We start from the raw sequence: 18,113 nt of genomic DNA on the forward strand, positions 1-18,113 counted from the left end.
AACACTAAATGAGAAAAATATGCAGCCAAGAATACTATATCCAGCTAGGCTGTCACTGAAAATAGAGGGACAGATAAAAAGCTTCCAAGACAAACAAAAACTAAAAGAATTTGAGAACACCAAACCAGCCCTACAAGAAATATTGAAAGGGGTCATCTAAGAAAGAGAGAGCCTAAAAGTAACATAGACAAGAAAGTAACAGATAATATACAGTAACAGTCACCTTACAGGCAATACAATGGCACTAAATTCATATCTTTCAATAGCTACCCTGAATGTAAATGGGCAAAATGCCCCAATCAAAAGACAGAGGGTATCAGAGTGGATTAAAAAACAAGTCCCATCAATATGCTGTCTGCAAGAGACTCATTTTAGACCCAAAACACTTCCAGATTGAAAGTGAGGGGAAGAAAAACCATTTATCATGCTAAGGGACATCAAAAGAAAGCTGGGGTGGCAATCCTTATATCAGACAAATTAGATTTTAAACCAAAGACTAAAATAAGAAAAGAGGAAGGACATTATATATATCATACTTAAAGGGTCTATCCAACAAGATCTAACAATTGTAAATATTTAACAATGCTCCCTAACATGGGAGCAGCCAATTATATAAGCCAATTAATAACAAAATCAAAGACTTTAACACCCTTGTCACTGAAATGGACAGACCATCTAAGCAGAAGAACAATAAGAAGGGCTTTGAATGACACACTGGACCAGATGGACTTCACAGATGTATTCAGAACACTCCATCACAAAGCAACAGAATACACATTCTTCCCTAGTGCACATGGAATATTCTCCAAAATATACCATATCCTGGGTCACAAATCAGGTCTCAACCAGTACCAAAAGACTGGGATCATTCCCTGCATACTTTTGGACCACAGTGCTTTGAAACTCGAACTCAATCACAAGAGGAAAGTCGGAAAGAACCCAAATGCATGGAGGCTAAAGAGCATCCTACTAAAGAATGAATGGGTCAACCAGGAAATTAAAGAATTAAAAAGAAATTCATGGAAAAAAATGAAAACACAACTGTTCAAAATCTTTGGGAGGAGCAAAGGCGGTTCTAAGAGGAAAGTATAGAGAAATACAAGTTTTTCTCAGGCAACAAGAAAGGTCTCAAGTACACAACCTACTCTACACCTAAAGGAGCTAGAGAAAAAACAGCAAATAAAGCCTAAACCCAGCAGGAGAAGAGAAATATAAATATCAGAGCAGAAATCAATGAAATAGAAACCAAAAGAACAGTAGAACAGATCAACAAAACTAGGAGCTAGTTCCTTGAGGGAATTAATAAGACTGATAAAGCCCTGGCCAGACAAAAAAGAGAAAGGACCCAAATCAATAAAATCATGAATGAAAGAGGAGAGATCACACCCAACACCAAAGAAATACAAACAATTATAAGAACATATTATGAGCAGCTATATGCCAGCAAATTAGATAACCTGGAAGAAATGGATGCATTCCTAGAGACATATACACTACCAAAACTGAATCAGGAAGAAATAGAAAACCTGAACAGACCCATAACCAGTAAGGAAATTGAAGCAATTATCAAAAATCTCCCAACAAACAAGAGCCCAGGGGCAGACGGCTTCCCAGGGGAATGCTACCAAACATTTAAAGAAGAATTAATACCTATTCTTCTGAAACTGTTCCAAAAAATAGAAATGGAAGGAAAACTTCCAAACTCGTTTTATGGGGCCAGCATTACCTTGATCCCAAAACCAGTTAAAGACCCCATCAAAAAGGAGAAGTACAGACCAATATCCCTGATGAACATGGATGCAAAAATCCTCACCAAAATACTAGCCAATAGGATCCAACAGTACAGTGAAAGGATTATTCACCACATTCAAGTGGGACTGCAAGGTTGGTTCAACAACCGCAAATCAATCAATGTGATACAACACATTAATAATAGAAAGAACAAAAACTGTATGATATTCTCAATAGATGCAGAAAAGGATTTCACAAAGTACAGCATCCGTTGTTGATGAAAACTCTTCACACTGTAGGGATAGTTTATGATATTGAGGTATATATCTATGGCATAAAAGCCATCTATGAAAAACCCACAGCAATGGGGGAAAACTGAGAGCTTTTCCCCTAAGATCAGGAACACAACAAGGATGTCCGCTATCACCACTGCTATTCAACATAGTAGAAGTCCTAGTCTCAGCAATCAGAAAACAAAAAGAAATAAAAGGCATCCGAATCAGCAAAGATGAAGTCAAACGCTCACCCTTTGCAGATGATATTATACTTTATGTGGAAAACACAAAAGACCCCATCCCCAAGTTACTAGAACTCATACAGCAATTCACCAATGTGGAAGGATACAAAATCAATGCACAGAAATCAATGGCATTTCTATAAACTAACAATGACTGAAGAAAGAGAAATTAAGGAATCAATTCCATTTATAATAGCACCAAAGACCATAAGATACCTAGAATAAACCTAACCAAAGAGGTAAAGGATCTATACTCTAGAAACTACAGCATACTTATGAAAGAAACTGAACACAAAAAGATGGAAAAACTTTCCATGTTCATGGACTGGAAGAATAAACACTGTTAAATGTCTATGCTGCCAAGAGCAATCTACACATTCAATGCAATCCCTTATCAAAATACCATCAACTTTTTTCAAAGAAATGGAACAAATAATCCTAAAATTTGTATGAAAACAGAAAAGACCCCGAATTCCCAGAGGAATGGTTTTAGTTTTAATTTTATTTTATGTTATGTTATGTTAGTCACCATACAGTACATCATTAGTTTTCAATGTAGTGTTCCTTGACTCATTGTTTTCATATAACACCCAGTGCTACATGCAGTACCTGCCCTCTTCAATACCTATCACCAGGCTAACCCATCCCCCCAACCACTCCCCTCTAGAACCCTCAGTTATTTCTCAGAGTCCATAATCTCTCATGTTTCATCTCCCCCTCCAGTTTGCCCCCTTCATTTTTCCCTTCCTTCTCCTAATGTCCTCCATGCTATTCCTTATATTCCACAAATAAGTGAAACCATATGATAATTGACTTTCTCTGCTTGACTTATTTCACTTAGCATAATCTCCTCCAGTCCCATCCATGTTGATGTAAAAGTTGGGTATTCATCCTCTCTGATCTATATGGACCACATCTTCTTTATCCATTCATCTGCTGAAGGGCATCTCAGCTCTTTCCACAGTTTGGCTATTGCGGACATTGCTGCTATGAACATTGGGGTGCATATGGCCCTTCTTTTTACTACATCTCTCTCTTTGGGGTAAATACCCAGGAGTGCAATTGCTGGGTCATAGAGTAGCTCTATTTTTAATTTTTCAGGAACCTCCACACTTGTTTTCTGAAGTAGCTGTACCAACTTGCATTCCCACCAACAGTGTAAGAGGGTTCCCCTTTCTCCACAACCTCTCCAACATTTGTTGTTTCTTCCTTGTCAATTTTTGCCATTCTAACTGGTGTAAGGTGGTATCTCAATGTGGTTTTGATTTGAATTTCCCTGAGGGCTAATGATGATGAACATTTTTTCATGTGTCTGTTAGCCATTTCTATGTCTTCTTTGGAGAAGTGTCTGTTCATACCTTCTGGCCATTTTTTGACTTGATTATTTGTTTTTTGGGTGTTGAGTTTGAGAAGTTCTTTATAGATCTTGGATATCAGCCCTTTGTAGTGTCATTTGCAAAAATCTTCTCCCATTCTGTGGGTTGCCTCTTTGTTTTGTTGACTGTTTCCTTTGCTGTACAGAAGATTTTTATCTTGAAGAAGTCCCAAAAGTTAATTTTTGCTTTTTTTTTTAATTTTATTTTATTATGTTATGTTAGTCACCATACGGTACATCATTAGTTTTTGATGTGGTGATCCACGATCCATTGTCTTCATGTAACACCCAGTGCTTCATGCAGTAGGTACACTCCTTAATACCCATCACCAGGTTAACCCATCCCCCACCTCCTGCCCTCTAAAACCCTCTTTGTTTCTCAGAGTCCAGAGTCTCTTCTTCCGACTCCCCCCCTTCATTTTCCCCTTCCTTCTAATGTCCTCCATGCTATTCCTTATGTTCTACAAATAAGTGAAACCATATGATAATTGACTTTCTCTGCTTGACTTATTTCACGTAGCATAATCTCCTCCAGTCCCATCCATGTTGATGCAAAAGTTGGGTATTCATCCTTTCTGATGGCTGAATAATACTCCATGGTATATATGGACCACATCTTCTTTATCTATTCATCTGTTGAAGGGCATCTTCGCTCTTTCCAAGGTTTGGCTATTGTGGACACTGCTGCTATGAACATTGGGGTGCATATGGCCCTTCTTTTCACTACATCTGGGTTGTTGGGATAAATACCCAGGAGTGCATTTGCTGGGTTATAGGGTAGCTCTATTTTTAATTTCTTGGGGCACCTCCACACTGTTTTCCCAAGTGGCTGTACCAACTTGCATTCCCACCAACAGCATAAGAGGGTTCCCCTTTCTCCACAACCTCTCCAACATTTGTTGTTTCTTTCCCTGTCAGTTTTTGGCATTCTAACTGGTGTAAGGTGGTATCTCAATGTGGTTTTAATTTGATTTTCACTGATGGCTAATGATGATGAACATTTTTTCCTGTGTCTGTTAGCCATTTGTATGTCTTCTTCAGAGAAGTGTCTGTTCATTCTTCTGCCCATTTTTTTGACTTATTTTTTTTTTTTTTGGTGGGAGGTGTTGAGTTTGAGAAGTTCTTTATAGATCTTGGATACAAGCCCTTTATCTGTAGTGTCATTTGCAAATATCTGCCTCCTTGTTTTACTGACTGTTTCTTTTGCTATGCAGAAGCTCTTTATCTTGATGAAGTCCCAAAAGTTCATTTTTGCTTTTGTTTCACTTGCCTTTGAAGATGTATCTTAAAAGAAGTTGCTGCAACTGAGGTCGAAGAGGTTACTGCCTGTATTCTCCTCTAGGAGATGGATTCCTGTCTCATATTGAGGTCTTTCATCCATTTTGAGTTTCTCTTTGTGTATGGTGTTAGAGAATGGTCGAGTTTCATTCTTCTGTATTTATCTGACCAATTTTCCCAGCACCATTTATTGAAGAGGCTGTCTTTTTTCTATTGCATTTGCATTTTTTCCTGCTTTGTCAAAGATTATTTGACAATAGAGTTGAGGGTCCATATCTGGGCTCTCTATTTTCTTCCATTGGTCTATATGTCTTCTTTTGTGCCAGTACTATGCTGTCTTGGTGATCACAGCTCTATAACATGGTTTGAAATCAGGCAACGTGATGCCCCCAGCTTTTTCTTTTTCAACATTTCCTTGGCGATTCGGTGTCTTTTCTGATTCCATACAAATTTTAGGATTGTTTGTTCCAGCACTTTGAAAAATGTCATTGGAATTTTGATCTGGATGGCACTGAAGGTATAGACTGCTTTGGGTAGCATAGATATTTTAACGTTTATTCTTCTGATCCATGAGCATGGAATGTTCTTCCCTATTTTTGTGCCTTCTTCAATTTTCTTCATGAATGTTCTGTCGTTCCTAGAGTATAGATCCTTTACCACTTTAGTTAGGTTTATTCTGAGGTATCTTACGGTTTTTGGTGCTATTGTAAATGGAATTGTTTCTCTAATTTCTCTTTCTACAGTTGCATTGTTAGTGTGTAAGAAAGCAATTGATTTCTGTGCATTGATTTTGTTTCCTGCCACATTTCTGAATTGCTATATGCGTTCTAGTAATCTGGTGGTGGAGTCTTTTGTATTTTCCACATAAAGTATGTCATCTGCGAAGAGAGAGAGTTTTGACTTCTTCTTTGCCAATATGAGTACCTTTTATTTCTTTTTGTTGTCTGATTGCTGTTGCTACGACTTCTAGTACTATGTTGAACAACAGTGGCGAAAGTGGGTATCCTTGACGTGTTCCTGATCATAAGGGAAATAGAGAAATATTGTAAACGAAAACCAAAGCTGGTGGCATCACAATCCCAGACTCCAAGCTCTATTACAAAGCTGTAGTCACCAAGACAGGATGGTACTGGCACAAAAACAGACACATAGATCAATGAAACATAATAGAAAACCCAGAAATGGACCCTCAACTCTATGGCCAAATAATCTTCGACAAAGCAGGAATGTCCAATGGAAAAAAGACAGTCTCTTCAACAAATGGTGTTGGGAAAATTGGACAGCCACATGCAGAAGAATGAAACTGGACCATTTCCTTACACCACACACAAACATAGACTCAAAATGGATGAAAGACCTAAATGTGAGATGGGAATCCATCAAAATCCTAAAGGAGAACACAGGCAGCAACCTCTTCGACCTCAGCTGCAGGAACTTCTTCCTGGAAACATCGCCAAAGGCAAGGGGAAGCAAGGGCAAAAATGAACTATTGGCAATTTATCAAGATTAAAAGCCTTTGAACAGCAAAGGAAAGAGTCAACAAAACCAAAAGGCATCCAACAAAATGGGAAAAGATATTTACAAATGACATATCAGATAAAGGGCTAGTATCCAAAATTTGTAAAGAAACTTACCAAACTTAACACCCAGAGAATAATTAATCCAATCAAGAATCGAGCCCCGCATTGGGCTCCCTGCTCAGCAGGAAGCCTGCTTCTCCCTCTCCCACTCCCCCTGTTTGTGTTCCCTCTCTCGCTGTGTCTCTCTCTGTCAAATAAATAAAATAAAATAAAATAATACAATAAAATCTTTAAAAAAAAAAAAAGAAATGGGCAGAAGTCATGAACAGACATTTCTGCAAATAAGACATCCAAATGGCCAACAGACACATAGAGAAGTGTTCAACTTCACTCAGCATCAGGAAAATACAAATCAAAACCTCAATTAGATACCACTTCACACCAGTCAGAATGGCTAAAATTAACATGTCAGGAAATGACAGATGTTGGCAAGGATGCGTAGAAAGCATCCTACTATACTGCTGGAGGGAATGCAAGCTGGTGCAGCCACTCTGGAAAACAGTATGGAGGCTCCTCGAAAAGTTGAATATAGAGTTACCCTATGACCCAGTAATTGTCCTACTGTGTATTTACTCTAAAGACACAAATGTAGTGATCCGAAGGGGCACGTGCACCCCAATGTTTATAGCAGCAATGTCCACAATAGCCAAACCATGGAAAGAGACCAGATGTCTACCAAGAGATGAATGGATAAAGAAGATGTGGTATATATATACACACAATGGAGTATACGCAGCCATCAACAAAAATGAAATCTTGCCATTTGCATAGATGGAACTACAGGTATTATGCTAAGCGAAATACGTCAATCAGAAAAAGACAATTATCATATGATCTCACTGATACGAGGAATTTGAGAAACAAGACAAAGAATCATAGGGGAAGGGAGGAAGAAATGAAACAAGATGAAACCAGGGAGGAAGACAAACCATAAGGGACTCTTAAAATCAGGAAACAAACTGAGGGTTGCTGGAAGGGATGGGGGTGGGAGGGATAGGGTGGCTGGGTGATGGACAATGGGACGGGTACGTGCTATGGTGAGCGCTGTTAATTGTGTAAGACTGATGAATCACAGGCCTGCACCCCCGAAACAAATAATACATTATATGTTAATAAAAAAAAATCTGGAGAGACCACAAATACATGGAGGTTAAACAACATGTTACTAAACAATGAATGGGTCAACAAGGACATCACAGAAAAAAAAATACATGGAAATAAATGAAAATCAAAACAGAAAAGTCCAGAATCATTTGGATGCAACAAAAGCAGTCCTAAGAGAAAAGTGTGTGTGTGTGTGTGTGTGTGTGTGTGTGTGTGTGTGTGTGTGTGTGTATGGCAATACAGGTCTTCCTCAAGAAGAAGGAAAAATCCCAAATAAACAACCTACGCTTACACTGAAAGGAGCTAGAAAAAGAACAACAAATGAAGCCTAAAGTCAGCAGAAGAAAGGAAAATAATAAAAATTAGGACAGAAATAAATAGTATAGAAACTAAAAAAAAAACAATAGATCTATAAAACCAGGAGCTGCTTCTTTGAAAAAAAATAATAAAACTGATAAACCTCTAGCCAGACTTATCAAAAAGAAAAGGGAAAGGACCCAAATAATTAAAATCACCAATGAGAGAGGAGATATAACAACCAACAACAGAGAAATAGAGTTCTAAGAAAATGTTTTGAAAAACTATATGCCAACAAATTAGGCAATTTAGAAGAAGTGGATAAATTCCTAGAAATGTATAAACTACCAAAAGTGAAACAGGAAGAAAGAGAATGCTTGAATAGACCAGTAGTCAGCAAAGAAATAGAATCACTACTGAAACAAGTCCCAATAAACAGAAGTCCAGGGCCAGATGGCTTCCCAAGGGAATTCTACCAAACATTTAAAAAAGAGTTAATACCTATTCTTCTCAAACAATTCCAAAAAGTAAGAGAAGGAAGGAAAACTTTCAAATTCATTCTCTGAGGCCAGCATTACCCTGATTCCAAAACCAGACAGATATCGTTAAAAAAGAGAACTATAAGCCAATATCGTTGATGAAGACAAATGCAAAAATTATCAGCAAAATACTACCAAAGCAAATTCAACAATACATTAAAAAAATCATCCACCATGATCAAGTGGGATATATTCCAGGGTTGCAAGGGTGGTTCTATATTCACAAGTCAATCAACTTCATACAACACATCAATAAAACAAAGAATAAGAACCATATGATCATTTCAATAGATGTAGAAAAAGCATCTGACAAAGTACAACATCCATTCATGATAAAAAGACCTCAATAAAGTAAATTTAGAGAGAACATATCTAACATAACAAAGGCTATACATGAAAAACCCACAGCTAATATCATCTTAACTGCGGAAAAACTGAGAACTTTTCCTCTACTGTCAGGAACAAGACAGAGATGTCCAATCTCACCACTTCTATTCAACATACTACTGGAAGTCCTAGCCACAGCAATCAGACAATGAAAAGAAATTAAAGGAATTCAGATCAGCAAGGAATAAGTCAAACTTTCACTATTTGCAGATAAGATATAGAAACCCAAAAGACTCACTGAAAAACTACTAGAACTGATAGACCAATTCAGTAAAGTCACAGGACACAAAATCAACATACAGAAATCTGTTGCATTTCTATATGCCAGTGATGCAGCAGCAGAAAGAGAAATTAAGGCATCAGTTCCATTTACAATTGCACCAAAAACCGTAAGATACTTAGGAATAAACCTAACCAAAGAGGTAAAAACCTGTACTCTGCAAACTATAAAACAATGGTGAAAGAAAGTGGAGATGACACAAAGAGATGGAGAGACATTCCAGGCTCATGGATTGGAAGAACAAATATTGTTAAAATGTCTATACTACCCAAAACTATCCACAGATTCAGTGCAATCCCTATCAAAATAACACTGGCATTTTTCACAGAGCTGGAACAAAGAATCCTAAAATTTGTATGGAATGACAAAAGACTCTGAATAGCCAAAGCAACCTTGAAAAAGAAAAGGAATGCTGGAGGCATCACAATTCTGGATTTCAAGTTATATCATAAAGTTATAGTGATCAAAACAGTATGGTACTGTCGTAAAAGTAAACACATAGATCAAACAGAACAGACTAGGCAACCCAGAAATGGACCCAAACTTACATGGTCAATTAATCCTCGATAAAGCAGGAAAGAATATCCAATGGGAAAAAGTGCAATCTCTTCAACAAATGGTGTTGGGAAAACTGGACAGCAACATGCAAAAGAATGAAACTGGACCACTTTCTTATACCATATGCAAAACTAAATCTAAATTCAAAATACCTAAATGTAAGATCTGAAACCATAAAACTCCTAGAAGAGAACACAGGCAGTAATGGCTTTGACATCAGCCATAGCAACTTCTTTCTAGATATGTCTCCTGAGGCAAGGTAAACAAAAGGAAAAATATACTGTTAGGATTACATGAAAATAAAAAGCTCTGCACAGTGAAGGAAACCATCAACAAAACTGAAAGACAACCTACAGAATGGGAGAAGATATTTGGAAACAACACAGCTGATAAAGGGTTAGTATCCAAAATATATAAAGCACTCATGAAACTCAACACCCAAAAAACAAATAATCCAATTTAAAAAATGGGCAAAAGACATAAGATATTTTCCAAAGAAGACATCAAGATAGCCAACAGACACATGAAAAGATGTTCAGCATCTGATCATTAGGGAAATGCAAATCAAAACTGCAATGAGATATCACCTCACACCTGTCAAAATGGCTAAAATCAACAACAAGAAACAACAGGTTTTGGTAAGGATGTGGAGAAAAGGGAACCCTATTGCACTGTTGATGGGAATGCAAACTGGTGCAGCCACTCTGGAAAACAGTATGGAGGTTCCTCAGAAAGTTAAAAATAGGACTACCCTATGATCCAGCAATTATTCTAGTAGGTATTTACCCAAAGTATACAAAAATACTAATTCAAAGGGATACATGCACACTGATGTTTATACCAGCATTATCTACACTAGCCAAATTATGGAAACAGCCTATGTGTCCACTGACTAATTTATGGATAAAGATGTGGGGTATATATACAAGGTAATATTACTCAGACATAAAAAAGAAAGAAATCTTGCCATTCACAAGGACAGGGATAGAGCTAGACAGTATTATGGTAAACGAAGTCAGTCAAAAAAAGACAAATACCTTATGATTTTACTCATATGTGGAATTTAAGAAACAAAACAAGCAAAGGGAAAAGAAAAAGAGAGAGACAAACCAAGAAACAGACTGTCAACTACAGAGAACAAACTGATAGTTACTAGAAGGGAGGTGAAGTGGGGGATGGGTTAAATAGGTGATGGGGATTAGGAGTGCACTTGTGATGAGTGCTGGGTGATGTATGGAAGTGCTGAATCACTATATTGTACACCTGAAACTAATATTACACTGTATGTGTAACTGGAATTTAAATTAAAACTTTAAAAAATTATGTATGGTTAAGCTATGCCATCCTTTAATTATTGATAGGGGGGAAAAACAAAGTCAACCTAGATTTTTCTCCTTCAAAATGTAAAGAAAAGTAAAAACTTTTTTCAAACCAAAAAATAAAAGTTCTGAAAGATCTACATTATTAGAAATGCTAAAGAAAGTTTTTTAGGCAGTAGAAAAATAACACCAGATGGAGTCATGGATCAATACAAAGGAAGGCAGACTGTTGGGATGAGTAAATGTACAGATAAATTTAAAATACATTTCTGTCAGGTGCCTGGGTGGCTCAGTTGGTTAAGCGTCTGCCTTCAGCTCAGGTTGTGATCTCAGGGTCCTGGGATTGGGCCCCACATCAAGCTCCCTGCTCAGTGGGGAGTCTGCTTCTCCCTTTCCCTCTGCCCCTCTCCCTGCTCCTTCTCTGTCTCAAATAAAAAAAAAATACATTTTTCTCCTCATTCTTAAATTTCTTCAAAAGATAACTATTTAAAGCACATACAATAACAGCATTGGGGTTTATAACACATTGTAGAAGTAAAATGACAACAACAGCACAAAGTATGAGAAGAGATAAATAGTAGTACCCTTTAAAGTAGTATAACATTTGAAGTTAAATGTGTTAAGTTAAGCACATCTTGTAAAGCCTAGAGAAGCCACTAAAAAAAAAAAAATTCAAATAATGATAGCTCAAAAGCCAACAACTGAGATAAAATGCAATATTAAATAATGTCAGAAATATTATCAGGGATAAAAAGAGACACTCATAATCAGAAGGATGTCAATGCATCAAAAAACCGTAAGCATCATTAAATACATACACATGCAATAGCAGACTTTCAAACTACATGAAGCAAAATCTTTCAGAATTCAGAGTACAGAGACAAAGGTCCCTACACTAAAATTAATTGTATTTCTATATGTTAGCAACAAAAAATTGTAAATTGAATTTAAAAAATGACTTACAGTTACATCAAAAACATGAAAATATGTATGGGTACAGTTAACCAAATATATGGAAAATGTAATCACTGAAAACTAAAAAATGGACTGAAAGAAATTTACAATTATTCAGAAACTGATTGATAAATTCCATGCAATTTCAATCAAAATTTCCTCAGATTTTTTTTGTAGGTGTTTATAATACGATCTAAATCACACAGAAATGCGAAGATGCTAGTATAGCTAACAATTTTGAAAACAAAAAACAAAACACAAAGCTGGAAGACTCATATTACCAAATTTTAAAGCTTACTATAAAGCTATAGTAATCAAATCAATGTATTAGTAGCCTAACGACAGACCTATAGATAAATGAAACAGACTCATAAATATATGTTCAACTGACTTTCAATAAAGATGCAAATCTAGTTTAATAAGGAAAGAATAGGTTTTTTTCAACAAATGATACTGGGACAACGGACTGTCTATATGGAAAAAATAAACTTTCACCTTTACTTCAGACCACACACAAAAATTAACTTCAAATGAATCACAGACCTAACCATAAAAAATAAAATTTAGAGGAGTGCCTGGATGGCTCAGTCAGTTATGTGTCCAACTCTTGATTTTGGCTCAGGTCATGATCTCAGGGTTGTGAGATCAAGCCCATGTGGGCTCTGTGTTGTGCACACCGCCTGTTTAGGATTCTCTCTCTCCTCTCCCTCTGCCCCCACTCTCTCTCTCCCTCTCTAAATTAATAAAACAAAATTTAGAAATTTCTGGGAAAAAAGGGAGAAAATTCATAATCTTGGGTAAGTTAAGATTTCTTAGGTCATAAAAAGCACAAAACATTAAAACAAAAGAATAAACCTGAAGTTAAAATGTTATATTTCTTAAAAAACACTGAAAATGAAAAGTCAGGCAAAAGACCAGGAGAAAATACTTGCAACACATATATATCTGACAAAGTACTTGCACCCATAATATACAACAGAATTCTTAAAATTCGATAATAAAATGCGTGGGAATGAGAAAGTGAGGATAGTGGTTTCTTCTGGGGACAAAGGAGAAATCTAGGGAATCCTGTTTTAAGTATGTTAATTTCTTTAAAAATAGCTGAGTAGTGGGTACGTGGAGACTTTCATTATAATTTTATTCTTTGCTTCATGTTTAAAATATTTATAATTTAAAAATTAAAAGTTAACACTAAACCCAAAGAGAAAGTTTAATTCATATTGCTCCATGAAATTATCATAGTCACTAAGACATTTAAGGTGGATTTTTGCCCATATCTTATTCACCTATGTATATTTGACATTAAACACAAGGACACAAAAACATGTAAAATTGAAGAAAAGAAAAAGATTCCATTAGATTCCTAGTTTCCTACTATCCATTCCTACTTGGGATGCTTAAATGTTTCCCTCATCAACTTTAAACAATAAAAAGAGTTCGCTGATCTTTCCTCATAGCATGGGTTCAGGCTCTTCTGTTTTCTTTCTTAGTTCCATCATTTCACAAGTCAAAAGGACAGCGTATTAGTTAGGAGTACAAGCTCTACAGCCAAAATGCCTGCCTTTAAATCTTGACTACCACTCAAAAATTGCCTGACCTTGGGCAAGTTAATTAATCTCTCTGTGCTTCAGGATAAATGTTAAATACATATAAGGTACTTTGAGCTAAACCTGGTAAATAATCATGTTCAATAAATGTTAATCATTCTTATCTTCTTATTGCTGCTATGACTATTATTACAACTATGTCCTGACTTATTTTTGTCTCTTCCTTTGTCACTCCTTAGTATTAAGGAAGTACTTAGTCTTGTTAGTTGTTCCCAGAACAATGTGACCTCTCTCTCCCTATTTCTGGTCATCAGTAGTGAAGATCTAGACAATTATAAGCTTTCTTCGTACAGGCCTTTCTTTTCTTCATTTTCTCTCTATTCCAATCTATTATACACTACTGTCAGATTAATCTTTATCCCTTTTCATAAAATCCCCTTTCCTTTAGCAGGAATAGCTCTATAAGGTTTTGTAGAAGGAAAAAAAAGTATTTCACAGTGGGTTCTGAATTAATCACTAGAATAAAAAGTATGGTAGGAGAAAGTCTCAAGGTTTAGTTTTAATCAAATATCAAAGCAAGCTAAATTTATTATTATGAAAGTAACAAAGACATTTTATAAATTGTCTTTGAGTAGCATTAGCAGTTCCCTATTACATCAGCAATCACTCCTAATATAGTTTGAGTCTGAGATTTATTTATTATGAAAATCACCAGTCTTTTTTGAGTAATCACCTCTCTCTTTTGTTATAATATGTTATACAAATGCCATTAATCTATGCTCCCAGGCCCTAGGAAGGTAACGCTAATTAAGCACAACATTCTTTCCTGATGAGCCCAGGGTAGGGTGAGTTATCCAGAAAATTAATACCAATGGAGGAACTGGCAGAGGTGGACCTATGTATCATTTTGAACTACATAATCTCTGGAGTTTCTCCTAATTTTAAAGGTCTGTGAATCTATTTTAAAGCTATACTAATCTATATAAAACTCTTCTAATTTAAAATTTGACAATACTTCTATTTTCATTTGTAATTCATTTGATAATACTTCTAGAAATCTAGAAAGCATTCTGAAATCTTTTGTAAAAATTTGTGTTTAGCTTCAAAGTAATTTGGTCTGAAATTTAAAACTATATTTTTAAACAAATTTCACTGTGATTATTTCATTATGAATTCAAACTTGAGTGACAATGCATTTTGTTAACACTACTAAAATGGGCCCAAAATTTGATATGGGCATACAAAAGTTATACAGCTACTCTTTGAAAAGTAGTTCCTAGAAATTTGAAAATGACTTTTTTTTTTAACATTTACCTTTTTTCTTCTTTTGCTCTCAGCTGTTCTTCCTGTCTCAAAACTTGAACCATTATAGATTCAAAAACTCCACTTGTCAAGCCTGCCAAACTTCGTGGTGTTGACCGACGCCTTGTTGAGGTACATGCAGTTCCCTTCTCATCCTCCAATCCATAATAGCCTCTAGATGTAACTGCTATCGTTGTCTTTTCTCTCAAGTGCCTTGGAGAAGAATAAGTCAATTCATAAGGTCAAATCTTCTGGGTAAGCAATAAACCCTCTTAACCAGCATCTTAAGAATAATCTCTTTTGCTAACTATATAAAAAGTATATAGTTAAACCTTACTTAGCTATGCTCCAGATTTTTATCTGCCCTACATTAATTTCTAATTTTCCTTACCCATATCATAAAATCAGTCTGAATGACAGACCCTTCCCTACATTTAAAAAATATATAAATCTTGGGGTGCCTGGGTGGCTCAGTCGGTTGGGCATCTGACTTCAGCTCAGGTCATGATCTTGGGATCCTGGTATCAAGCCCCAGGTCAGGCTCCCCACTCAGCAGGGAGTCTGCTCTTCCCTCTACCTCTCTCTCTGTCCCTCCCCCTGTTCATGCTCCCTTTCTCTCTCTCAAATAAAGAAAAAAGAAATATATGAGTCTTTCACATTAAAATTAAGGATTAAAACACTATCTCTTTAATGGAAAAAAGTTTATTATTTGCAAAATTAAATGCAGCTTATTTTTACATTTCTTCATATATTTCATACTACCTATCATTGGTATAGGAAAATGCACAATACTACAAAAACATTTTGGAAGAGAAAATCCATGGTACATAAACACTTAAAGAAATTATAAACAAATGAAACATTACAATATACGATAGAGAAGTGCAAATTTGGAAACCTGACTAACCTATAAAAAGAATCTAGGAATCAAGATTCCCTTTTCAATGTCACACAAATGTCTCCCTACCCTATAATATTCTATTAATGCACTAAGATACTAATCTAATACTTGAAAATACTGATAAAAAAAAGTTTCTCAGCAGTTTAATTACCTATAAATACCCTTAATGAATTTGAAATAATTGATTAAAACCATTTACACTAGAAAAACACTAATCTTATCAAGTTTTTAAGTCTAAATTAAAACCTGACTTCTGAACTTTTATCTGAAAAAAAAAATGGCTAATTATAAAAAGCATTAGGGAAAATATCTGCTCTTCTACCTCTGTAAAATATGCCAGATCCTCTGAAGGTTTTTAACATGTTTTTTCTACAATGACAAAATTAAGTCAATACCCCAAGTAAGCATTCAATATGCTGGATGAATTTTATGTAAATTAAAAGTTGACCCTGTAATCAAATTTTCCTGCTTTCCTATAGGCTTTCTTTAATACAAAATAGGCTAAGGTTCAACAAGACAAACTTTTATGGTATGAAATACAATCAAATGCCTTTCCATCCTGGACTTTGTTCACAATTACTCTAAAAACTTTTATAACAATCTTAGTCTCAGGCCATCTGGAGCAAGATTCTACTGAACTATGGCACTATTATATGTTTTCTTTGTTATAAGGAGATAATGTTGTAACTGATTCAGCTTTAAGTAGGGCATGAACTTTTAAATTAGTTTTCAAGTAATCCTGAAGAATTTGGGCTAATCTAACCATACTGTTTCAGGCTGTGATTATTTTATGCATAATAGCATATATATAGATCTGTCTGATGGCTAATTGAGCCAAAAGGAATGTGGGCCAAAAGATAATAAGATGACTGGCAATAACAGATACTGAATGGGTATACTTGGGTTCATTTTACTGGTGAACTAACTAGTTCTATAATTTTAATTACTTCCTCATCAATACTGATGGAAGAGAACATTAATGAACAATATTGCATTGAAACATGATGACATCTCAAAGGTCACAGCATATGCAGAGCACTAGGGATAAAAGTTGAGGGAAATAGTAAGTCACATGGCTAAATTATTATGTAAGCAAGTCAGACACTAAATTTTATCTTTTAATTTCACTCTTACAAGTAGAGAAGATGAAGTTATATAAACTACTTTTTTAAACAGTATCTTCTCAGAATAAAGACCAAAGAGAAATTAGTATCCTTTATTACTCATCCAAAAAAAAATGTATATACTTTGATATTTATCATTCATAATTAAAATACAAGAAGGAAAACTATGACGTCTCTTTCATTTCAAGGTGTAAAGATTAAAAAGTGTAAAGATTACACTCAGTGTTGGGGAGAATCTAGAAAAGAAAAATTTTCACAAAACATTATTGGATATGTAAAATTGGCACAGCATTTTTGGAAGTCAATTTGGTAATAATCATTAAGATTTAATGTGCGCATATCCTTTGACCCATCATGGTCCTAGGAATTTACCCTATAGACATATCTCCACAACTGTGAGCAATCTCTCTCTCTCACACACATACAGAGTATTGTTATTTAAAAAAAAACAACAACCTGTAAACATAAATGTCCTTTTATAGATTAAACAATGTATACCACAACATGGAATAACATCCATCCATCAAAAGGAATCAGGAAGTCTGTATGTACTCACTGTAAAAGATGTCTATATTACACTGCTGAATGTAAAAGTTTCTGAATATATCTTTTAACCCGAAAGTAATTATATATAAGTATATATATATGTAAACATACATATGGCACCAAGTAGTATGTGTATTTGTGTACAAGTTCAAACTCTCACCTAGACTATTGCAATCTCTTCATGACAGGCATCCTGGCTTCTATTCTGATCTCCTTGCAGCAACCCAGGTCATCCTTTTAACAGGTAGTCAGATCATGTCAGATCATGTCATTCCCCTGCTCTGTCTCCTCCAAAGCCTTTTAGTTACACTTAAAATCCAAAGTATCTACCTCTCCAGACCTCATTTTCTACTACTTTGCTCATCATAGCTCTTTGTGTTCTGGCCACTAAAGTCTCTGTATTATTTTCATAATAATAAGCCAACATCAACTTTGCCCTTGATCATCCTTGTCCTCATATAAGGAACTCTTCCCCCCCAATATCTGCACGGCTAGGCATTATCACTTCATCCAAATCTGTTCAAATGCCAGCATACTGAGAGGATTTCCCTGACCATCATACTAGTAAAGGATCCCCTATACTCTTTGTCCCTTACCCACTTCTTTTTCTTCCTGTTTATCACTAAATTATATTGTATAATTATCTATTTATTTGGTCTCACCCGAATGAAAGTTCCAGGAAGATAAGGATTTTGTTTTGTTAATGGATGTAACTTCAGAGCCTCAAACACACACACACACACACACACACACACACACACACACACACACACA

At 35.6% G+C, this 18,113-nt stretch overlaps 2 protein-coding genes across 4 annotated transcripts in view; both read right to left on the reverse strand.

Annotated features, from left to right (window-relative positions):
* The window catches only part of BRD10 (bromodomain containing 10), a 151,272-nt gene that overhangs the window by 109,156 nt on the left and 24,003 nt on the right, over positions 1-18,113 (reverse strand). For 2 of the 3 annotated variants that reach the window (XM_073880746.1, XM_025887834.2), the window contains exon 2: positions 14,781-14,981. The exons of the other annotated variant lie outside the window; for it this stretch is intronic. In XM_073880746.1, coding sequence (XP_073736847.1) covers positions 14,781-14,981 — 201 coding nt within the window. The remainder of the gene's footprint in view (positions 1-14,780; positions 14,982-18,113) is intronic. 3 annotated transcript variants of the gene reach the window in all.
* Positions 14,865-18,113, reverse strand: part of RANBP6 (RAN binding protein 6) — a 34,058-nt gene continuing 30,809 nt past the window's right edge. The window contains exon 3 of the transcript XR_012374769.1: positions 14,865-14,981. The gene's annotated coding sequence lies outside the window, so the exon portion shown is untranslated. The remainder of the gene's footprint in view (positions 14,982-18,113) is intronic.

Source organism: Callorhinus ursinus, unplaced genomic scaffold, assembly GCF_003265705.2.
Source record: "Callorhinus ursinus isolate GAN/ISIS: 27379988/994484 unplaced genomic scaffold, GSC_fseal_2.0 scaffold39, whole genome shotgun sequence".
NCBI classification, from domain to species: domain Eukaryota; kingdom Metazoa; phylum Chordata; class Mammalia; order Carnivora; family Otariidae; genus Callorhinus; species Callorhinus ursinus.